Below are 25129 nucleotides of genomic sequence, written 5' to 3'. Positions count from 1 at the left end.
ACTGAAGTTAGAGTAGCATTAATGGGTATATTTTACGGGGTCTCATCTTGAACGGCTGGCCTAACACTTCACTGTTGTAAACCTTTCCCTAAGCTTTAAAGAATGACTTGAAAGAGTGTGGAGAGAAGAAAGAGAAAGACAGGGAGTTGTATTTTTTTCCTGAAGAAGCTAAGAACATTTAGTAATATTTGTTTGTAAAAGTGACACTTCTTTGCACTGAACAGATAGCTATGCTGCTATTATTTATATTTATATTTAATTTTTTATATTTAATGTTCTATGGCCCAAATCCCAGAAGAATAAAACAACAGTCTTCTGTGATTACATAAAAGTAACGGAATTGAAGGTCATCCTCTGTAGGTTCAACATGGTATCTATAGACAATTCTGGAATAGTAGGGATCATGGTATCTTATCCTGGTTTCAGCTACTTTTGATTTCTTCCTGTAAGCCTCAATTTATTACTCCTCTATTAACAATAATCACTAACATTTCTGTAGCAATTTATGTATAGGTTTGCAAAGCATTTTACAAATATCTCCTTTTAGGCTCACAACACCACCAGGAAAAAAAAGTATTATTATTATTATCATTATTGCTATTATTATTATCAGCATTTTATTATTTTGTTTTCATACAAAGTGCTGAAAATTCTTGGGGCAATTTTAACCTACTAATGATCAAGTTAGCTATTAATTAAACTTTGATTAGCCTTTAAAGATTAAAATTGCACTAAAACTTTTGGGCCACTGTATTTTTTAAAATAAAATTTGAGTAGGAGCAGAAATGATCTGGGAACAAATTAATACCATCCTTAGTATTATTCTTATATATTTATTGTTCTGTGAACTATTGCATGGGAGGATAAAATGACTTTAATTAAAAAATGGTATACTGGAATATAGACTTATCATTATTTATTCTCCATATGAGGAGCAATTATAGATGTTACAGAGTCATTTGGACAGTGAATAGGGGATATACATCAGTTTGGGAATGTCTGAACAAATTAGGTATATGAGAGTGATGGAATATTATTGTGCTGTAAGAAATTATTAAGTTTGGGATCTTAAATGAACTGATACAAAGTAAAGCGAAAACAAAGTATAAAGTAACAGCAACATTGTAAAGATTGCAAAAATTGTGAAAGACTTAGTAACTCTGATCAATACAATGATCCATCAAAATTCCAAAGTAGTCAAGTTGAAAGACCCTGAGATAAGAGAACTTATTGATTCAGAGTGCTGATTAAAACATTTTTCTCTCCCTTCCTTCCTTCCAAAATGGCTAATGCAGAAATTTGCTTTGTATTAGTATACATATCTGTATTGGTTTTGGAAAAGAGAGAGAGAGACAGAAAGAGAGAGAGAGAGAGAGAGAGAGAGAGAGAGAGAGAGAGAGAGAGAGAGAGAGAGAGAGAGAGAGAGAAGAGAGACAGAGACAAAGACAGAGACAGAGACAGAGACAGAAAGAGAACATTTATTAAGTGGTCACAATATGGAGAGGATAACAATTAAAGGGAACCTGCTTAAATCTCTCCTACACACAGACCAACTCCCTAAGGGATACCTTGAACCAACATCACAACACATTAAAGTAGGAAAGTCAGTACCCTGCTACATGGGGCAATCCAGTAGCCAATGGCCAGGAATGGCAGTCCCAAGGCCACAACCAATACCACCAAACACTTGATAGCGATGGCCTGTTCCCGTAATCCTGAGAGGTTCTCGTACCAGATAGTCAAAAGCTGCTGCTGACAGTTGGGATGAGCCACAAACTGCAGATAAACAGAAGTAAAGACATGTTACAGAGCCACAGTCAGAGCTAAAACTTTTCATTAGAGTTGCTAATTTCACTTACATGAACAAAGGATTTAATGTTTTAATGCTTCAGACATCCATGATGCCATTGGTATGGACATGCCCTCCACCCCTACAGATCTGGACCCCCTCTAAGCTTTAGCACACAGTTTTGTGAGTGTATGTGACTGAAAGAAAATCATTACCCAGCAGCCAGTTTCACTGGAAATAGTGTCCTTAGATATGTATTCTGGCCCTTGGCTATCCAACCTCTGGAACAGAATGTAGCTGAACCTATATTTTTTCTCCTTTTAACAACAAAAAAAATTGTGGACTCCTTTCCCCCAATTCCATATGACTATAAGTAGCTAACCATTAATGGAGAATCAATGATAGAGGGAATATAAGATTCAGCTGTATTTAAATTTATCGATTTTTTAAAGTATTTGCTTTGGAAAAATCTTAGGCTTATAATCATAAACTTTAAGAGGCCATCTAGTATGCACTCACGTTTTTGCAGATGAGCAAATTAAGGTCCAGAGAAAGATTAACCAGCTTACCCAAAGTCACACAGGTAGCAAGTGTCAGAGGCAGAATTTGGACCCAAGTCTGCCACATGAATACTCTTCTCACGGGACCTTACATACTCTGTGACTCTAGACAAGCCACTTAATGTCTCTCTTTCCTCTTCTGTAAAATAAGCAGTTTGAATTTGATCCATAAAATCTCACCCAGCCCTAGGATTTAGGGTTATAATTAGAAACTATAATTTTGAAAGGAAAAAAATAAAAATTTTTAATAGGCAGAAAAATTAACTCTGACTTGGTTAAGTATTAATTCTGCTTTAATCAAGACAGAATTAATGGTATTGACTATTCTAAGTAATTTTCCAAATTAGTTGACCATTTGCAAATAGATAAGCATACCTGCCAATGGATATATTTTCACATGTAACCTTTACGGTACAAGAAAGATGCTTACATTCAATAAAGCTAAAACATAATAATAATAACTTATTTTAAAGCATTCTTTCTAAAATTTGCTTAATGCTTTAAGATTTATAATGAGCTTTAAGGTTTATAAAAAGCTTTACATGTATTATCTCATTTGAGTCTTATAACAACTGTATGAGACATGTAATATTGGTCTTACCACTATTTTTTAAATGAGAAGACAGAGATTCAGAAAAGTTAAATGATTCATCCATGGTCACACAGCTAAAAAGAGTCAACGATCGGGATTGAACCTGTCATCCTTTTAAGATCTACATTTGGTCCACTCACTATGCTATGCTGTGCCCTATGCACACATATGATTTAAGGCTTTTAGTTAGTGAGGATCTGAAATGAATAACATGAAAAGAAAACTGGAAACTGGCTATTTCCTCTTTTAGACTGAAGAGACATCAGACAGCTAGATAGTACAGTGGACAGACTTGGAGTCAGGAACACCTGAATTCAAATGTAGCCTCAAAGGTTTCCTAACTGTGTGACCCTAGGCAAGTCATTTAGTTTGTCTGCCTCAGTTTCCTTGAATGTAAAATAAGAATAAAAATAGTACTGACTTCCCAGGATTATTGTGAAAATCAATTGAGATGATATTTGTAAAATATTTTGCAAACCTTAAAATACCTTACATATGCTATTTTAAAAAATCATTATCTAACCCAAAAGTTTAATTTTGTAGATCAGAACTTCTTATTCTTTTCCCACTAGTAACCCTTTTTACTTGAGAAATTTTTACATAATACTGGGTACATAAATATATAAAACAGGCATACAAATGAAACATTTACTAAGAATAAATCATAATTTCATGACCCCCACAGTCAGTTATATAACCCCATAAAGGGTTATGACCCACAATTTAAAATTTGTTGTAGGTGAGAAAAGGATGACCAAGGCCATAGAACAGAGGTTCCAGGTTCACCTTAATCCAAGGAACGTAGCAGCCTCTTCCTTCTGGCTAGACTCCAAGATATCCATCTTTCCTTCATAAGAGTACTACTCAGGTTCCCTTCCCATTGCTACCAAATGTGCTCCCAGGGGGATGGTTTGAGGGCGTCTTTGTTTTAACCTTATTCTGGTTTCTCTTCTTTCAATATCACCTACTGTAAGAGGTCAGTGTTGTCTTTGAGGGCTGACTTAAGGTAATGAGGTTTTCTGCTTTTAGTTCTTAACAGTAGTAAGTCAGTTGATCATAGCATTTATTAAGTACCTACTGTATGCCAGACACTGTGCTAAGTGCTAGGGATACAAAGGCAAAAATGAGTTCCTGTTTTCTCAAAGAACCCAAAAGCTAATGAAAACATTCCAATGTTGATGAGAAGAAGGTCTGAAGAAAAATTATTTTAATGTATCAAAGCCATCTATACTTGTTGGTTCCTTTCCTCTTCTAAACTAGCCACACATCTTCTACCCTCACCATTCAATTTAAACTGTCTTCTTTGAAGCTGTCAATGAACTCTTAATCAAATCTAATGACCTTTCTTCATTTTCCTTGTCCTTCCTTTCCTTGGCCCTTTCCTCCCCTCCTTACTTCCCTTTCCCTTCTCACTTTTCCTTCTTCTCAATCCATCCTCCACCCTCACACCAGTGCTCTTCCAAAAATTCAGATATAACCATATCACCCCTTGCTCAGAAAACAACAATAGATCTCTACTATCTTCAGGATTAAAAATAAAATCTCTGCTTGGCACATAAAATTCCTAACCTATCTTCACAATCCTCTTCCCAAAAGTAATTATTTCCTTCCATATTCTATAGTCCAGACATCCTCAAATACTTGCTATCCTTCAAAAACAGTGCTACATTCCCTATCTCAGTAACTTGGAACTGGTCATTCTCTATACCCAGAATACTTTACTTCTCCATCCCCAACTCTGTCACATGGGAGTTCCTGTTTTCCTTTAATACTCAGATCAAGCATCACCTTTATGAAGATTACTTTTCTGGTTCCAGCAGAACAATCTCTGACCAATTTTTTTTGGCAGTCAAGGAAAATTAGAGAATAATAGAATTGTGAGGTATGATTATGTAGAGGAACTGAGAAAAGACAATTAATGGTAAGGTTTAAATAAAAGCATAAAAGAGATTCAGACAGACAGAGAGAAAGAGATGGGGGAGGGAGGAGAGAAAGAGGGAAAGAGAGAGGGAGAGAGAGTGGGGATGAGGGAGAGGGAGAGGAGGAAAGAGAGGAGAGAAGGAAAGGAAGAAAGGAAGAGGGAGAGAGGGAGGGAAAGAGGCAGAGAGAGAAAAGGAGGAAAAGAGGGAAAAAGGGGAACAGAGAGAAAGACATACAGAGAGAAGATGAGGAAAACTTTCTTGGAAGAACTGCTTAATTTTAATACAATGGAAAAAAACATTATGATGAAAATGTTAGGGGGAATAAAGAAGTATGAAGGGATTTTTTCTGTCTCCACTGGACAAAGATTGAGTAATCTATAGTAAACAAAGGATGAAGACATATTTCTTTAGAAAATTGTTTTTACTTTTATCTCACAAAATGGATGTACAGAATTCTTGAGAAGAGATTTGGTATCATGAGACAAGTGGATGGTAGGACTAGGTTATATAAATAAGAAGTCAACAATTGTTCTGCAGCCAAAAGTGACTTTGGCTGTGATTTTTTCCCTATACATTGCAGTTGTTCTTCTTTTATTGTATTTTTGTCCTTGTGTTATCATTGATTACCTCGTTAATAAATTATGTAGCCAATTACTTTAATATGTATTTACCTAAGCAGTGATGTGTTTTGATATAGACAGATAAATAATCACTTAAAGGAAAAGAAAGTTCTCCAGTTTACTAAAGAAATAATGTTTAATTTATTATCTATTAAATAAACAATATTTAAGAAACTATGGAAGAGAATGCCAAGCTAGTTGATTAATTAATAAGATGTATAATTTTAATAATTAATAAGGAAATATTGAAACAGTCTACAGATTTTTTTTTATTTCCAATGAGGTATTTTTAGTACCCCTGAATTACCCTAGAATTTGGGATCATGAGAATGAATATTTTAAGGAGTCAAGTAGCAAGCTGAAGGAAAATTACATGTGATTCATAGATATAGATACCGATATCTATATCTGGCTGTCTATATCTATCTATCTATATCTACATATGGAGGGAAAAGGAGAGACAGAAACAGAGACAGTATATATATATATATATATATATATATATATACATACACACACACATACATACACAAACACACATATATGTATGCATACTGTCTCCACCATTAGCATTTAAATTTCTGGAGAGCAGTGATTGCTTGACTTCTGTTTCTATACTCCCACGCTCAGTACAGTTCTTAACAGAGGGGCAGCATTAATAAATGTTGACTGACTGAGTTATTTAATGCTACTTATGAAATTAATACCAAAAGCCAACTTGTAGATTTAAAAGTCTTAAAAGGGAAATAATTTTTTTTGTTTCCTTTCTTTTTGTTGAGTGCTTCTCTAAACAGCTTCAAAGACTTCAGCTCTAGGATGCACCAGCTGGAGTCACTACTCAAACTAATCCCTGCGTTTAACAGGGAGAAGCAGCAGGATATAAGCACCTAGACCCTAGACTCTAAATTAGAAGACCTTAGTTCAAGATGCAGCTTTGATGCTTGAGAGCTGTGTGACTGGTTCCAAGATGATTCACCTCTCTTCAGTCTAAGTTTCCTCATTTGTAAAATGAGGCTTGAACTTTTTTGTATTCCTGAACTCTCAAGGTTGGCACTTTAACTACAGGAGCAGTTAGGTGTATATGACCAACAGATCTATGTCCCCAAGGGCAATATAAACAGAAATGGTTTGGTAATTAGAAGAATTAGAAGAATGGATTCAAGTCCTGACTCAAACTACTTGTGTGAATTTAAAGAAATTGAGTCTCAGAGAAGCTTATTTTTTTTCAAAGTCACACAGAGAGACTCAATTTCTCTAAAGTAAGGTATTAAAAAAACCACAACTTACTTCACAAACTGGTTATAAAGAAAGTATTTTATAAAGTGTGAAATATCAGGCAGACTGAATCAAAAGTCAGAATTAAGGTTTCTGAGAGAAATAACAATTTCAGATATACAGATGGTACCACTGTGATGTTAGAAATTGAAGAATTAAGAAACCCTTTGTTAAGCGTGAAAGAGGAAAGTGTGAAAGTTGGCTTGAAGTCTAACATTAAAAAAAAATTAAATCTTAGCAATTGGTTCCCATCACTTCCTGGCAAATGTAGGGAGAAAAAATGGAAGCGATAAAAGATTTCATATTCTTGGGCTCAAGATCATTGCAGATGGAGACTGAAGCCATGAAATTAAAAGATGCTTGTTCTTTGGAAGAAAAGCTATGACAAATCTGAACAGCATACTGAAAAGCAGAAACATCACCTTGCCAACAAAGGTCCATATAGTCAAAGCAACGATATTCCCATAACACAACTGGTTGTGAGAGTTGGACTAAAAAGAAAGCTGAGTACCATAGAACTGACACTTTTAAATTGTGGAGCTGGGGAAGATTTGAGAGTCCCTTGGACATCAAGGAGATCAAATCAGTTGATACTTAAATTAACTTAAACCATTCACTGAGGGATCATATACTAAAGATGAAGCTTAAATACTTTGTCACATGAGAAAACAGGACTCACTGGGAAAGATCCTGATGCTGGGAAAGATTTAAGGCCAAAGAAAAGGGGAACAGAAGAGGATGAGATGGATAAATAGTGTCATGGAACAAGTGTAACATGAATTTGGACATAATTAAAGGAATAATGGAGAATAGAAGGGCTTGCCATGCTATAGTCCATGGGAATCACAAAGAGTTGGACAAAATTAAACAACAACGCTTTGTAAAGTATTAAATAATGATCCATTTTCATAGATTCCATTTAAATTTATAGAGCCATAAAATTAGTTTCACAATTGGAAGAGATCTTGGTAGCCACACTTGAACAAGGATTTTCACTACAACCTACCTGATAAGTATCTATTTAATCTTTTTTTTTTAAAGCTTTTCAATCAATGAAGAGGGCCCCATCTTCTTCCAAAGCTGACTCCAATTGCTTCCAAGTATGTCCCTACTTCAGGCATATATCTGAATCTGAAATCTGTAGTCAATTTTCACTTTTGCCATATGGAACAAAGCAGAGGCTGAATCCTTCTTCCACACAACAGCCTCCACATCCTTGAATCCCTTTGAATCTTTTCTCCTCCACTTTGGTATTAGATCCTGGGAATATGAGTCCAAACAGTTTGACACTTAAAAGTATTCTCATTTCAGAGGAATCTGAGAGTGAGATATAGATAGATGATAGATAGAGATACACATACACATATATAGTATGTCTATGTGTCTGGGTTGTGTGTATGTATGCATGTATCTATCTATGTAAATATCTATCTATATGCCATTAAGGAGTTCCTTACAAGTCTCTGTTTTGAGGATGGGCACAGGCCAGTCACATTTCATTCTCTTTCTGGCACACACACACACACACACACACACACACACACACACACCCCTACATATATACATATATTCCCATGCTCTATGTTTCAATATATATTCTTATATATGTGTGTAAATCATATACATATATATATATAATCTCTCTCTCTCTCTCTGTCTCTGTCTCTGTCTCTGTCTCTCTGTCTCTCTGTCTCTCTCTCTCTCTCTCTCTCTCTCTCTCTCTCTCTTTCTCTCTCTCTCTCTCTCAACACAAATTCTAAGTAGAGAAGAGCTGACCAATCCAGGGGCCCCATAAAGTCAGACAGAGAACTGAAATTGAATAACAGAAGATTACAGGATTACAAGAAGATTATAATTTAACACAAAGTCAGGTACTGAGGCATTGCCCCACGAAAAAGAGAGAAAGGATAATGACAGACAGAAGTAGAGATAGACAGAGACAGAAAGGGAAAGTATAGAATTATCCAATGCAGAAACCCTCTCCTTTCTCCTTTTCTCTCTCTTGGCTGGGTCTGAAGTCAGGAAGACTTAAATTCAAATCCAGCCCAAGACACTAATTCTGTGTCCCTGGGCAAATAGTTAAAGTTTGTTTACCTCAGTTTCCTCAAATGTAAAAAGGCTATCTTCCAGAGTTGCTATGAGGATCAAATAATATTTATAAAGTGTTTAGCACATCACCTGGGACATAATAAGCATTTAATAAATACTTGTTCCCTTCCCTCCTCACTTCTGTCTCTGCTTCTATGTGTGCGTGTCTCTCTGTGTGTCTGAGTGCTCCTGTTTCTGTCTGTCTGTCTTACCCCCATTCTTGAGATTGCGCCCAACTGCTGAGCTCAGTGGAAAGTTTTTAAACCTGGACCCCAGTTTTAATACCCACAGAGAGAGAGCTCAGAGATTTAATGAGCTGTGAGGATGCTAAATCCTAGATATATCTGAGATCTGAGATGGTAAATTCTGAGCCTCAGAGTCTCAACAAGATATACAAAATATTCAGGGAGAAATTTTAGAATAGAGTATTCAGGGCAATATGAAATGGAAGAAAATGGCTTGGAAAAGATCTATAACACTAACATTAGAGCTAGAATGGAGGTCATCTGGTCCAACCTCATTTTACAAATGAAAGCGAATCCCAAAGACAGGAGATGAGTTAACTATGATCACACAGGTAGCAAAGAGAAGAGCTAGAATTTATAACCAGGTCCCCTAGTGCCAATTTCCACTCTATGTCTCATAAGCATATGAGGCCATATAGCATCATTGCTATGGGCATTAAAAAGATCAAAAACTTAGAGACATCTAGTCAAGCACAAGTGAGGAAACTGAGTCACAAAAGTACAACATGTCATGAAGAAGCATGGGAGTCATTCAAAAGTATTGCACATTTCCCCAATTGCAGGAGCTGTTTAACAATTTGGATTAAACTAGCTCTTTATTTAAAAAAATGTAGTTGTGGAAACTGATGCCTATCGGCTGGGGAATAGGTAAACAAATGATGGTTTGTGAATATGATAGAATGATATTGAGCTGTAAGACATAGTGAAGGAAATGGTTTCAGAGAAATCTGGGAAGACTTTTATGGATGATCTAATGCAGAGAGAAGTGAACAGAACCAAAAGAACGATGTATACAATAACAACACTGTAAAAATTATCTTATAACTTAAGAACTCTGAATAATGTAATAATCAGAGGACCAATGTAAATTATATTGCCTCCTGACAGAGAGAGGATGGACACAAGATACAGAAGATACGTTTTTGGACAAAATTTCTATGGGACTCTGTTCTGTTTGACGATGCTATTTGTTCTCTTCTTAGCTGGTTCTGATTCTCTGGATGTGGACACCATGACTTAGCTGTGTTCTAACCCTGGAACTCTCCTCAGCACTTGGATCCTTCTCACCTTAGAGCATTCTTCTTCAGATCATTTCCCTTCTCCCATTCAGCAGCTGTTTACAGGTCTCTCTTTTGAGGGTGGACCTAGACAAGTCATATTTCATTTCCTTACTGGCTAAGTTTCTGAATTCCTGGATTTTTATATCATACTCCTTCCCCGCCACTTCTTATGTTTTTTAACTCCCCTTTTTGTGTCAATGTTTCCCGTTAGAATATAAGCTTCCTAATGACAGAAACTGTCTTCCTTTTTGCATAGCTTAGCTCCAGGCTTAATAAATACTTGTTGTATAATTTTGTTGCCTTTTTCTTTTCCTTTTTTCTCAAAAGCTTGGGAGGGGAAAGAAGAGGGAAATAACACAAATGCTTGTTAGCTTTTTAAAAAATGAAATTTAATTTTAAAATATATTTGTGATGGATAATTTTAATTATATTAAATTAAAAAGGTTTTGTACAAACATAATCAATTTGTTTGTACCAAGATTAGAAAGGAAGATTTATATCCAAAGGACCTGATAAAGGCCTAATTTCTAATATATATAGAGAATTGACTCAAATTCATAAGAATTCAAGACATTCTCCAATTTATAAATAGTAAAGGGATATGAATAGACAATTTTCAAAGAAATTGAAACCATTTCTAGTCAAATGAAAAAATACTCTAAATCACTATTAATGAGAGAAAGGCAAATTAAGACAATTCTGAGGTACCACCTCTCAGATTGGCTATGATGACAGGAAAATATAATGATAAATGTTGGAGAGGGATATGAGAAAACTGGGGCTATAATAGTTGTTGGTGGAGTTGTGAACTGATCCAGCTATTCTGGAGAGCAATTTGGAACTGTGCCCACAGGGCTATCAAACTGCATACCCTTTGATCTAGTAGTGCCATTACTGGGTCTGTATCCCAAGGAAATTGTAAAGAAGGAAAAAGAACCCACATGTACAAAAATGTTTGTAGCAGTCTTTTTTTGTAGTGGCAGGGAAATGGAAACTGAGTAGATGCTCCTCAGTTGGGGAATGATTGAATAAGTTATGGTATATGAATATTATGGAATATTATTGCTCTATAAGAAATGATCATCAGGATGATTTCAAAAGATCCTGGAGAGATTTACATGAACTGATGCTAAGTGAAATGAATAGAACCAAGAGAACACTGTATACAGCAACAGCAAGATTATGTGATAAGCAACTTTGATGAATATGACTCTTTTCAACAATGAGATTATCCAGGCCAATTCCAATAGACTTGTGATGGAGAGAGCCATTTGCATCCAGAAAGAGGTCGATGGATGTTCACCTTTTTTGTTGTTTGCTTGGTTTTTTTTTTCCTCATTTTTTTCTTTTTTCTTCTTATTTTTCTTGTGCAGCATGATAAATGTGAAAATATGTGTAGAAAAACTGCATATGTGTAACATATATCAGATTACTTGTTGTCAAAGAGAAGATGTGGGAAAAAGTAGGGAGAAAAATTTGGAACACAAGATTTTGCAAGGGTAAATGTTGAAAACTATCTTTGCATGTATTTTGAAAATAAAGAAGCTATTATTAAAAATAATAATAAAATAAAATATATTTGTGAAATTGTATGGCCCAATAGAATGAGGTCTGGATGGAAATAAGGAAGATTTGGGATTAACTCCTCTTTCTGTCACATACTAGTTAATCATTGCATTTTCTCATGTTTTTGGCAATCTCTAAGATTATATTTCATAATATTCATTATTATGACTGATGATCTTTATCAACAGAAGGAATTTCCATACCACAGAAATCAAAGGCTCAGGCCAAAACAAAACAATACAAACAAACAAAACTTGTGAGACTACAATATTTTACCAGATAATAGCTAGCCTTTATGAAGTGCTGTAAAATATGCAAAGCACTTTATATATAAATTCTTTTTCTCTTAATAACAAAAAAAGCAGGAAACCAAGGTTAAATGATTTGCTGAAGGTAAAAGTCTGAAGTAGGATCTATATCAAAGTATTCTCTACTGCTAGCTTGGTTATCCATAAGGTCTTCTCTTCTACAAATTACTCACAATGCAACATTATCCCAACACATGTCACTTATTTATTATAGTACCTTGCTTTCCCTAGGGCAAATTGTTAGATCAGGATTTTAATTTGGGGAAAAGAGGAGGCCTCTTACAAATATAAAAGGGATAAGCTTGTTTGGTTTTTTTGTTTGTTTTTGCTGAGGCAATTGGGGTTAAGTGACTTGTCCAGGAACACACAGCTAGGAAGTGTTAAGTGCTGAGGCTAGTTTTGAACTCAGATCCTCCTGACTTCAGGGTTCTAGTACTCTATCTATTACAGCAACTAGCTGCCCCTTATTTGTTTGTTTTAAGAAAGCAAAACATACAGCAAGAGATCTAAAGAAAAATTCCATTTAAAATAACTGTTGATAGTATAAAATATCTGGGAATCTATCTACCAAGGGAAAGTCAGAAAGTATATGAGCAAAACTACAAAACACTTCTCACACAAATAAAGTCAGATCTAAACAACTGGAAAAATATTAAGTGCTCCTGGATAGGTTGAGCGAATATAATTCGGTCTTAAATGAATCTATTTATTAGTGCTATACCAATCAGACTCCCAAGAAACTATTTTAATGACCTAGAAAAAATAACAAAACAAAATTCATCTGGAAGAACAAAAGGTCAAGATTTTCAAGGGAACCAATGAAAAAATAAATCAAATAAAGGTGGCCTAGCTGTACCAGATCTAAAACTATCTTATATAGCAGTGATCACCAAAACCATTTGGTATTGGCTAAGAAATAGATTAGTTGATCAGTGGAATAGGTTAGGTTCACAGGACAAAATAGTCAATAACTATAGCAATCTAGTGTTTGGCAAACCCAAAGACCCCAGCCTTTGGGATAAGAATTCATTATTTGACAAAAGTTGCTGGGAAAATTGGAAATTAGTATAGCAGAAACTAGGCATTAACCCAAACTTAACACCATACACCAAGATAAGATCAAAATGGGTTCATGATCTAGGCATAAAGAATGAGATTATAAATAAATTAGAAGAACACAGGATCGTTTACCTCTCGGACCTGTGCAGTAGGAAGGAATTTGTGACCAAAGAAGAACTAGAGATCACTATTGAGCACAAAATAGAAAATTTTGATTATATTAAGTTAAAAAGCTTTTGTACAAATAAAACTAATACAGACAGGATTAGAAAGAAAGCAATAAACTGGAAAAATATTTTTACAGCTAAAAGTTCTGATAAAGACCTCATCTCCAAAATATACAGAGAATTGATTCTAATTTATTAGAAATCAAGCCATCCTCCAATTCATAAATGGTCAAAGGATATGAACAGGCAAGTTTCGGATGAAAAAATTAAAACTATTTCAAGTCATATGAAAAGGTTTTCCAAATCGTTGTTTATCAAAGAAATGCAAATAAAGACAACTCTGAGATACCACTACATACCTGTCAGATTGACTAAGATGACAGGAAAAGATAATGATGAATGTTGGAGGGGATGTGGGAAAACTGGGACACTGATGCATTGTTGGTGGATTTGTGAACAGAGCCAACCATTCTGGAGAGCAATTTGGAACTATGCTCAAAGGGTTATCAAACTGTGCATACTCTTTGATCCAGCAGTGTTTCTATTGGGCTTATACCCCAAAGAGATATTAAAGAAGGGAAAGGGACCTGTATGTGCAAAAATATTTGTGGCAGCCTTCTTTATAGTGACCAGAAACTGGAAATTGAAGGGATGCCCACTAATTGGAGAATGGCTGAATAAATTGTGGTATATGAATGTTATGGAATATTATTGTTCTGTAAGGAATGACCAGCAGGATGATTTCAGAGAGGCTTGGAGAGACTTACATGAACTGATGCTAAATGAAATGAGCAGAACCAGGAGACCATTATACACTTCAACAACAATACTACATGATGATCAATTCTGATGGACATGATGATCATCTGATGAATGATCTTCTTTTCAACAATGAGAGGATCCAAATCAGTTCCAATTGATCTGTAATGAACAGAACCAGCTACACCCAGAGAAAGAACACTGGGAAATGAGTATGGACCACAACATAACATTTCCACTCTTTCTGTTACTGTTTGCTTGCATTTTTGTTTTTTTATTCTCAGGTTATTTTTTTTACCTTCTTTCTAAACCCGATCTTTCCTCTGCAACAAGATAACTGTATAAATATGTATACGTATATTGTATTTAACATATATTTTGACATATTTAATATGTATGGGACTACCTGCCATCTAGGGGAGGAGGTGGGGGGAAAAAGGGAAAAAGTTGGAACAGAAGGTTTTGCAAGGGTCAATATTGAAAAATTACCCTTGCATATGTTTTGTATATAAAAAGCCATAATAAAAAACAAAATTAAAAAAAGAAAGCAAACCATATTTAGAAGCTATGTCTGAAGAAAGAACAGCTGGACATGAGGTCTCTTTATGGCCCTCCCACTGAGAGTACAGCCTTACTCTATTTCCTTAAAAAACATATGGGTGCTTCAGTGTGTAAGTCATAGTCAGTTAAACAACATAATGATATAGTTTCACAAATGTAATTGGGTAATGGATGGAGATCTCTCAAACATAATGAAGAGAAAATACAAGTCTTTATACACACCAATTATCATTGAATTAGTCATTGCCTCTGCCCTAAGTTATAATCAGCAGGTTGATGAGGGAAAGTAGAGTAAGGGAAAAGAGGATAATGCTTATTCTAGAGTATGGTATTTTAAAATGGCACCAATAGAACCCAAATCATAGTTTGACAGGAGATTTCCCAGAGAATGAAAAATCAACACTGGGTGATAAAAGTAGGAAGAAGTCTTATAGATATACAAGTCCAATCTCTTTTTCATATGGAGAGGGAAGTAGAGGACTGGTGAGGGTAAGGATCAGAATAGACTTTCCTTTCAACATACATTAATCTCTTCCACATCACAGGGGTTAAAGATATGGCTCCCCTGAGATCTGGAAACTCTACATAAAATTTTTGGCCCTCTCTTTGTGCCCGAGAAGAAGTCCAAATTATTATAGTATTAAAAGACAAAATATGTTGCTGTTATATAATACTCAACACATTTTATACATTTCTGAGTTTCTAAACTTTTTCAGTATTGTCTGCTGACCTTTGTGCATCATCTGTTGCTTCCTCAAAACAACTCCTAAATTTCCCTTTAAATTTCTTATGCTGACTCACTGTATATTGAAACTGTAATGGGGAAAGTCATGATATGGACAACATAACTATATTCTGTGTACACTGCCAGAGAATGAATGATGGGAGGAGAAAAGGGAGATGATCTGTGATTTCCTTGGTACAGTATAGGAAACTTCTACATGAGGAACCTCCCCTTACTAATGCAGGTCTGTCTCTACTTTGCAAGTTATATATCTTTAAAAAATGAATTTTTTTTTAAGTTTTGAGTTCCACATTCTCTCTCTCACCTTCGCTATTCACTGAGAAGGCAAGCACTACGATATTAAGTTTACATGTGAAATCACGAAAAATTGTGCAATTATGCTGTGAATTTATAAAAAATTCCTTATTACCCATGTTGCCTTCAAAAAAGCAAGAAAAACAAAGTGAAAAAATCATACTTCAATCAGAGTTCTTCAGTTCTCTTTCTGAAGGTGGATAGCATTTTTCATCATGAGTCCTTAGAAACTGTCTTAGATCACTGTATTGAGCAGAGTAGCTAAGTCTTTTGTAGCAACTTCTATAGTCTTAGAGAGTGAAGTGTAAAATGATTTGCCCCAAAGTGAAACTTGAACCCGATGCTTCGTCATTCCGAGGCCACTAAGCCTCACTGCCAAAAAAAAGGACAAACCTGAGAATAGAACCCACATCTTCTGGATCCTAATCTAATGCTCTTTCCATTCTCCATTCTCCATGTTGCTTCCCTTAGCAGTTCAAAGTCACTATTCATGTTGATTGAAATATAAAAGTTTTCTATGGATTCATGAGTTCACTAGTATAGATATTCTGTTCACGGGTATAGACTGCAATCTCCTCATCTCCTGAAGTTCATATTTGTGCCTTTCTATAACTCTTTTCCATGTAGGGTCTATACCACAAGCTAGATGCCTTCACAGAATTATGGGATCCAAAAACAGGCATGACTGAGTAACAATTGACCAGAGAAAGATTTCAGGATTTCCGTGAAAAACAAATTAAAGATAAGTCAGTTGTGTGAGAGTCCCAAAGTGAGTGTCTTCCGAGACATCATTGTGAAATCCTATAGCATCCAGAACAAGGATGCTCATCATTCCCTGGTCCATAGTCCCAACTGAGGTACCCCATTTCTACAGCACTGTGTTTTATCATGTACACCACATTTTAGGAAGGACATTGATAAGCATCCAAAGGAGGCCAACTATGATGAGGATGATAAAGATGCTGAAAAAGCACCATGGAAGGATGGGTTGAAAGATTACAGAATGTTTAACCTGAAGAAGACCCATGGGGTCACAAAAACTGTCTTTAAGTACTTGAAGGACTGATATGTGGAAAAATAAAAAGATTTGTGATATGTAATCCAAGAGGGCAAAATTAGGAACAATATGTGGATATGATAGGGAGGCAGAATCAAATTTGATGGGAAAAAAATTGCTTCCTAACAAGCTGCTAAGAGACACAGTTAATAGCTTCAGAAAAACCTAAATTCAAACCTAGCCTCAGAGATTTGTGTGACTTTGGGCAAGTGACTTAACATTACCTGCCTCAGTTTCCTAAACTGGAAAATCAGTATCATAATAGTACCTGCTTCTCAGAGATGTTGTGAGGACCAAATAATATTGCATTAATTAAGCATGTGATTGAATTCTTGGCATATATCAGGCCCTTAATATATGTTAATCTAAGGGCACCATCCCCAAGGCATCCTTGAACTGTTTCTGATAGAATCTGAATTTCCCTCTGATTTTCATCCTAATCCCCTGATCCAGGAGCCATAGCATAGAAAAACATTTAGTTATTTGAGGAATTTTAAGGGTTGAGTTCACAAAGCCACAGAATTTTAGGCATGGAAGAGATCTTTGACATTCTTGATAAGTAGTCTTCCAAAAGGCCTTTAGTAATGGAGACCTCACCACTTCCTGAGGTACCCCAATTTACTTTGAGTAGTTCTGACTCAAGAAGCCCGCTTGAATTGGAGTCTAAATTTGCCCTTTTGCAATGTTTATCAAGTACTGTTTTGAGTCTTGGGACCAAACACAGTGAGTCTAATTCCTCTTACAAATAAAAGTCCTACAAGTACTTGAATGCAACTATCACATCCTATACCCCCAACATTCAATCTTCTGTTTTCCATGCTCATCATTCCCAAATCCTCATAGTCTTCTATCATAATGAAATATCACAATAATTTTTTAACAAATTATATAGTCCTACAAACATCCTCTTCTGGGCCGATAAATTATTTGTGCCCAACTTGTGATAGAGCATTCTGAACTTGTATCCGTCTGTTCAGCAACAATTGAACACATTGTAACTTGACTCTAACATAGTGATATCATTTTCCTTCTCTTTGAGAATGAAGGACAACAACCAACTGTGATGTGGAGTTGATGGGGACTCTGAAGACTAAGGTAACTTTGGCTAGTTCTAGCAAACCAAAAAGATTTTGGATAGCGAACCAGAAATGAACTCTAAGTTTGTGGTCTCAGGAACAACCACTCCCACTAAGTTTGGATGTTCATAAATAAAAAAAGCTAGCATTTACTAATATGATTACCAGGTTAGCTACAGATGATGAGGGCCAGGAGGAACAGGGAGGAGAATATCTGCAGTTTCATCAAAGTGAAGAAACTTGCAGCATAGAATCTCCCTTTACCCATGCAGATGGACAACTAATCTGTAAATAGTAGCCTTAGGGATTTCCTGGGGCACTGAGAAATAAAATGACCTGTCTGTCTTGAAGACTTGAATCTAGGATTTCTTGACTTCAAGATGCTCTCTACTCCAGCCTTTAAATAGAAAGGAAACTATTCCCTCTTTCACTAATTGCTCCCAATATTTTTAATTTTCATCTTAAGTCCATTGGTACTCACAGCATGAGCACTAGATGTTGCTTCAACATGATGCTTGCTACCAAGTTACTTCTTCCCACTCACCTTTTTTACTTCATACTTGATGGCGAGCTTTACACGACTCAGGGATGCTCTATGGCGCTGCCCAACTACTGCCTCCATTGAATCCACATCTCCATTGAGGATGGCCTCAACCTCTTCGGAGTCTCGGCAAAGGTCTAGCACACCTACCACGAAGTCTTTGCATTGCATGGAGAGCTTCCGATAATCATTCTGAGAAGAAGATATCTAGAGATTAGTATTGAAGCTGATCTTAGGTTTAAATTGATGCCCTAGGAACATACTTAAAAGCCTGGAGTGAGCAAACACATGCATTAAATAAGAAAGAGCCCTTGGATGACTCTGGAATCTCTCTCTCTCTCTCTCTCTCTCTCTCTCTCTCTCTCTCTCTTTCTCTTTTTCTGTCTTTCTCTCTGTCTCTCTGTCTCTCTCTCTTTTTCTGTCTCTCTCTCTCTCTCTTTCTTTCTCTCTCTTTCTTTTTCTCTGTCTCTCTGTCTCTCTCCCTGAAGCTGCAGATCTATTATGTACAGCTTGCTATTCTTTTAAAATATACAATAGTTTTGTGACTTTCTTTTCCCCCCTCCCACCATCCCCATAGAGATGACTACCATTAGACACAAATGTGTGTGTGTGTGTTTGTGTGTGTGAGACAGAGACAGAGGGACACAGAGAGAGAGACAGAGAGAGACAGAGAGAAGGGGAGGGAAGTATTTCTCTAGATGCAGATATCTTTATAGGACCTTGGTAATTTAGCTATTTATATTTGTCAGAGTGACTTAATTGCTCAAAGTTGTCCTTAAAAAATACTGTTTTTACTATATACAATGTTTTCTTGGTCCTGCTCACTTAGCTCTTCATTACTTTGTATAAGTCCATATTTTTCTAAAAATCACTGAACTCATCATTTCCTGTCTCACCCTCAGCAGCAATGGTAACTCATAGCAGAAGCTACTAGCATTAACTAGTAGGGTTTACTAACCTAGGTGAGCCTGAAACTGGATCATGAAACTTCTGGAAACCCATTGTTTGGGGTGAGGAGGAGAAAAAGAAGGAAGAGAAATTTCCTCTTTGATCTTTTTGTTCAATAGAAAGTACCAAAGAGATGCAAGGCCAAAAGAAAATATTGACTGAATCTTGTTGATATAACCCAAATTACTAGGGACCAATGAGAAATTCACTGTAATCTCCCAGTAAGAAGTCATAGCCTATCTCCAATTTCCATCAGAGGTGCCCTTCTCTTACAAAGGCTCATGCCTTGTAATCTCATAAAGTATATTTCCTTGATCATGTCCTTGCTATACTATAATTAAGTAGAATATTGCATAAAAGTCAGATGTGCTCACTCTGATATTTAACTGTGCTTACCTCTTTATTTTTGTTTCATCAGTCAGTCAACAAACATTTACTAAGTGTTTTTGTATCAGGTACTGCGCTAAGAAGGGGGAATATAAAGAGAGTTGAAAGTAGCCCTAAAGTTAAGGATCCTGATAGAAAAGACAACATGATATAATAAGGCACATACAAGATCTCTACAAAGTAGGTGGAAGGCTACGTTACCTCAGATGGGAAGGCCAGTAGCAGCTCAGGGGTTCAGGAAGGGGAAAAATGCTCTTGAAAAAGGGGGGATATGAGCAAAGTCTCAAAAGAAATCAAGAAGATTAAGATACTGAAGTAAGAAGGGAGAGCCCCAGGAATTGGCAGTGCAGCTAGTCACTGCAAAGGGACAGAGATGAGAGAGAGAGATTGTAATGTTTGAGGTATAACAAATAGGACAGAATTACTGAATCATAGGATGGTGTGGAGAGGGAAGAATGGTCAGGAGGCTGGACAGGTAGGAATGGCCAGAATCTGAATGCCAAATGGAGACGTTTATATGTGATCATGTGGGTGCTATGGGTATAGCAGCATATGATCAGGAGATAACAATAGTGGTATAAAACACAAGCCAGAGCAGTTAGTTGGTGAAGTGGATGCAACACCGAGCTAGGAATCAGAAAGACTCATCTTGCTGGCACAAACCTGGCTTCAGACATCTACTTGCTCCTGGGCAAGTCATTTACCCTTGTTTGCCTCAATTTCCTCATCTATAAAATGAACTGAAGAAGGGAATGGCAAACACTTCAAACCACCGCCAAGAAAACCCCAAATGGGGCCATAGAAAGTTGGAAATGACTGAACAATCACAATACAAATGGCAGCAGTACAACTTTAAAAGGAAAAGGAAGAGGAGAGGGAGAGAAAGGGAAAAAAAAGTAAAGGAGTGAAGAAAAGAAAGGAAATGGCTTGCTCAAGGTCATACCCACCAACTTATGCCACAAGTGAGAGCAGGACCCAGGTTTCCTGACTTATGACCTCTGTCACTCCTTTACCTCTAATTCCAGGGCACTGAAAACCATAAAGAAGTTTTCCCTGACCCAGGCCTGTCTCCACCTTCCTAAGGAAGGTTCCTTTGAGCTCTGAAGGACATGTCTGTACCCATAGAGCTGGAAAGAGAGAACTAGGCTGGTGACATGTAATTGAATCCTCAAGGGCTGCAGAAAATCAATACCTGTGAGAACATTTTCCAGGACACTGGAACTCACACTTTGCTAAAAATATTCTGTGAAATCAATCTTTAATTTCATTTGCATACTTACGGAGCACAGAACATCATCACCGAGTGGAGCTCACTGCCCTCTGTTCCTTCTCTGAGCTGAGGCTCTATCCTCCCCTAAAGATGCCCAAGGACCTGTTAAAAAACAGGTCCCCTCTCTATCCCTAGGACCCCATAGTTTCAGCTTTCCTAAAATAATAATAACAGATTGCCGTCATATAATTCACTTTGCAAAGGTTTGCAAAGCACCTAACATGCCTCATCTGAATTGATCCTAACAACTATCCCAGGAGTATTCTCTATTATTTCTTCCATTTAAAAAGTGAGGCTGAGAAGCTAATTGATTTGCAAGGGGGAAAGGTCACCATCCTAGTAAGTTTTTGAGGTAAGATTTGAATTCAGATCTTCTTGACTTCAGGTCTAACAGTCTACCCATTGCAGCAACAATCAGGCAAGCGGAATTTCTGTAATGTTTTCATGTTTAAATAGCACTTTCAAACATTATTTCATTTGAGCTTCATAGTCATTCATGAAAAGAGATACAATAGTTCTTCAACTTTTTCTTTGCCTTGATCTATGACTTCATTGGTGGGAGGTGTTGAGCAAGGGATCTGGCATTATTAGAAAGACTTTCCACACTGGGAGCTCCCCTTGCATACTGATGAATTCACCAGGTCTAAATCTCCCTACTCCCATCAATTAAGTTAATATCTATGATCTTTACATCCAAGTAATAAGATCCTTTGAAAGATCCTACACACTTTATTAGTCCCTCTAGTACATAAGACAATGGCACATATTAGGCACTTGTTGATTGGCTGTCCAATTGACTGACCAACTTTTCAAGTCAGAGTCAGTAAGACAAATCATGTCAAATATCAAGGCTTCACCTGCAAAGAGTCATTTGTCCTGATGTTCCAGAATCAAGGTATGGACCAAATCAGAGAAAGGGGGGGAGGGAGTCTAAGTTATGCATGAGCCGTAGAGATTAGGCATTCACATAAAGAATAGATCAGTGGTATCCTCCAAAACTCTCCCATAGCATAGCCAGGGACAAAACTGACCAACAATGTGGGTTCAGGTTTCTCACAGGATTTTTAAGAAAAAAAAAAAGCTCCCTCTCCCCACTGCTCCTCAAGGACTAATCAGTATATCCTGGAAAAGATCTATTTTTCTCCTGAGCCCAATTTCCTTGCTGAATTTTCAAGCACAGATTGTCCACTTGCTCATCCTCAGCCCCTCTTGGAGGACACTCATGGAAATAGGGGCAGAATAGAAGCTGGCCATTTCCTCATCATCCAGGTAGTAAAGAAGCATGAATTGACAGTCAGCCTTTAGATATCTTCTGCCTCAGAGCTGGGGGAGATCCCAAGGATCAATTCCTGACTTAGCAAGACATAAAATGAACTGTTCAAAGTAGTAATCTATTCTTCCAGTTTTATTTAAATCTAGATTTATTAATCGCTCACTGTGTGCCAGGCACTATACTAAACACTGAAGATAAAGCAAGAGACAGTCTCTGATCTGGAGGAACTCACAGACTAATGAGGTAGACAACATGCAATTAATTCTACACAAACAACATATTGACGGGAAACAATTAACAGAGGGAGGGCACAAGAATTATGGGGATTGGGAAAGGCTTTAATAAGTAATTTGTGAACTGCAAAAACTGAGGAAGGATGTGGACTTTTCTGCACAAACAACACATTAGCTGGAAAACAAAGCTATGCTACTAGTAAACTAAGCTCTAGGCAAAATCGTTGCTTCTCAACATTTTGAGAGGGCACTTGGTATAAAGGACAAGGGCTAGTGTTAGAAGTCAGGAAGAGATAGCTTCAAAACCTGCCTCAGATGTGAACATGTATGTATATTGCACATACACACAAGCACATGCATGTATGTGTCTATGAATATATGTGTGTACATGCTAGCAGTAGTATAATATGTATTTATGTATATATGTACTATATACACCAACATATATAAACACTAACATTATAAACATATACTATATGTATACTAACATTATATATAGATTATTGTTGTTGTCCTTCGGCCTCGAAGAAGACCATGACTTCAGGTGAATTTGGATTTAAGTGAGGGAGGGCTGTGCAAGGTCATCTGCCTCATTTTCCCCTCCAGAGCCATCTGGGTCCAATGGCAAGATATGGATCGAGACTAACTAGAGATACATCAACATATACATATACTAACATTGTACATATACACTAACATTATATTTACCAAACTATATTCTATCTATCAATCTCTCTATCTCTATCTTTACTAATATTAACTAAAGGAAGGCACTACTAACTCCTGGCTCACTTGTTGTGTAACTTCGGGCAAGCTTGTTCATATGGCATGTCAAATTTCATCTGCTTTCTTCAACCACAGTTCTAACGTTATCTTGTTTTGTTTTGTTTTTCTAGGCTTTTTTCCAGACCATTTTACTTGGTAACTTGCCTCCACTTCATCTTCAGCTTAGTGTCTTTCACCATATCTCAGTTTGGCCATCTGGGCTGTATCACACAAGGTCAGCAGCTGTCCTCTTCAAGGGAAGTACAAAACCCAGACCTGCCCACTCCTTGTCTACATGTCTCATCACTCCTACTTTGATGAATAATCTTCACTTCTAATCCTTTTTGCCTCTTAAAAAGAAAAAGAAGATTCACCTCTAAAACCTCAGAGATTTAACTGAAATGACTAAGATCCAAACCAGGGTGGTAATCAGTATGAAACACTGTCATTGTTATTATAATTTGGGGCTATGGAGTATGAAGAAAGAGGACTGATGATGGACACAAATCTGCTTTCTAGTTCTGATCTTACGATTACCTACCCTGAACGAATGGAATAACTGAGTCCAAAGCCAAGGTTACAGAAAAGTATTATCAAGAGCAAAAATCTAGTTGGAAATGAGCTCGTTTCTAGCAGTAACCCCCTCACTTTCAAGTGAGAAACAGAACTTTCTTGGGCAAAAATTCCTCCATAAAGGGATCTGATTTTTACAAGTTTGTAATCTTGGCTGTGGCCTCAGTTTCCCCATACATAAAATACAGAAGGTAAGCTAGTTGGTCCCTAAGGTCCCTTCTGGTTCTAAAATTATACAATCCTGTGTTGATACCAGGGTCTTTAAAATTATTGCTGTGTGGGAACTAAGGTCTTCATTCTTCATAGGGTTCTCCTCTGTATTACTGCTGTTCTACCTTACAAACAAGAAAACTGAGAAAACAATTTAATTGTAAGGAAGTTCCTTCTAATGTGGAACCTAGATATATCTCTTTACAACTTTAATCAAAGCCCTAGTTCAGTCATTTTCTTCAGCTGTGCCCAACCCTTCGTGACCTCACTGGGGTGGTCTTGGGAAAGATTCCATAGTGGTCTGCCATTTCCTTCTACCCTGGCTTTTTTTTTTAACTTCAATTGAAGCAAAAGAGATTCTGCTCCAGTTTTTACCTTTATTCTGTAGGTATCATTACACTTTAAATGTGTTTCTTGTAAACATATTGTAGGATTCTGGCTTTTAATCCAGTCTGCTATCTGATTCTGTTTTATGGGAGAGTTCATGCCATTCATATTCACAGTTAAAATGATTAATTCTGTATCTCCCACCATATTATTTTTCCCAAATTATACTTTTCTTTTTCTTTTCTCCCCTTCTCTCTCCATCAGTGTTTTGCTTCTGACCACCACCTTCCACAGTCCTCTTTAACAGCTCTCCCCCTTTTTTATCTCTTTCCCCTTTTACTTCTGTTCTCCCTTTTATTAGCTCCCCTTTCCCCTACTCCCTATAGGGTGAAACAAGTTTTTTTGGTATATGTGTGTAACAAGTTTCTCTCTGAAACTAAATACATCTGATATTCTCTCTTTGAGCCAAATCCAATGAGATTAAGGTTTACACAATACTCATCCCTTCCTTTTTCACTCAACCATAATAGAGATTTTTTGCTTCTTCATGTGATATAATTTATCCCATTTTACCTCCCCTTTCCTCTTCTTCCAGTACAGCCCCCTTTCCACCCCTAGTTTCTTTTTTATATCATCACGATAAAGTCAAATTATATCTACACCCTCTAAATATACCCCTAACAAAGATACAGTTCTCAAGGGTTAAACATATCTTTTCATTTGGGATGTAAACATTTCAATCTTTAAAAAATAGTTCTTTTCTTCCCTTTTTACCCTTATATGATTCTCTTGAATTCTGTATTTGAAGATCAAATTTTCTGTTCAGCTTTTGTCTTTTCATTAAATATAAATGGAAAT

At 36.6% G+C, this 25129-nt stretch overlaps 1 protein-coding gene across 1 annotated transcript in view; it reads right to left on the bottom strand.

Annotated features, from left to right (window-relative positions):
- TRPC3 (transient receptor potential cation channel subfamily C member 3) overlaps nt 1–25129 on the bottom strand; it is a 102185-nt gene that overhangs the window by 55446 nt on the left and 21610 nt on the right. The window contains exons 3-4 of the mRNA XM_051964157.1: nt 18289–18477; nt 1612–1776 (exon numbers count right to left, since the gene is read on the bottom strand). Coding sequence (XP_051820117.1) covers nt 1612–1776; nt 18289–18477 — 354 coding nt within the window. The remainder of the gene's footprint in view (nt 1–1611; nt 1777–18288; nt 18478–25129) is intronic.

This window comes from Antechinus flavipes, chromosome 6 (assembly GCF_016432865.1).
Source record: "Antechinus flavipes isolate AdamAnt ecotype Samford, QLD, Australia chromosome 6, AdamAnt_v2, whole genome shotgun sequence".
Lineage (NCBI taxonomy): Eukaryota > Metazoa > Chordata > Mammalia > Dasyuromorphia > Dasyuridae > Antechinus > Antechinus flavipes.
This window is presented reverse-complemented; position numbering and strand designations above follow the sequence as displayed.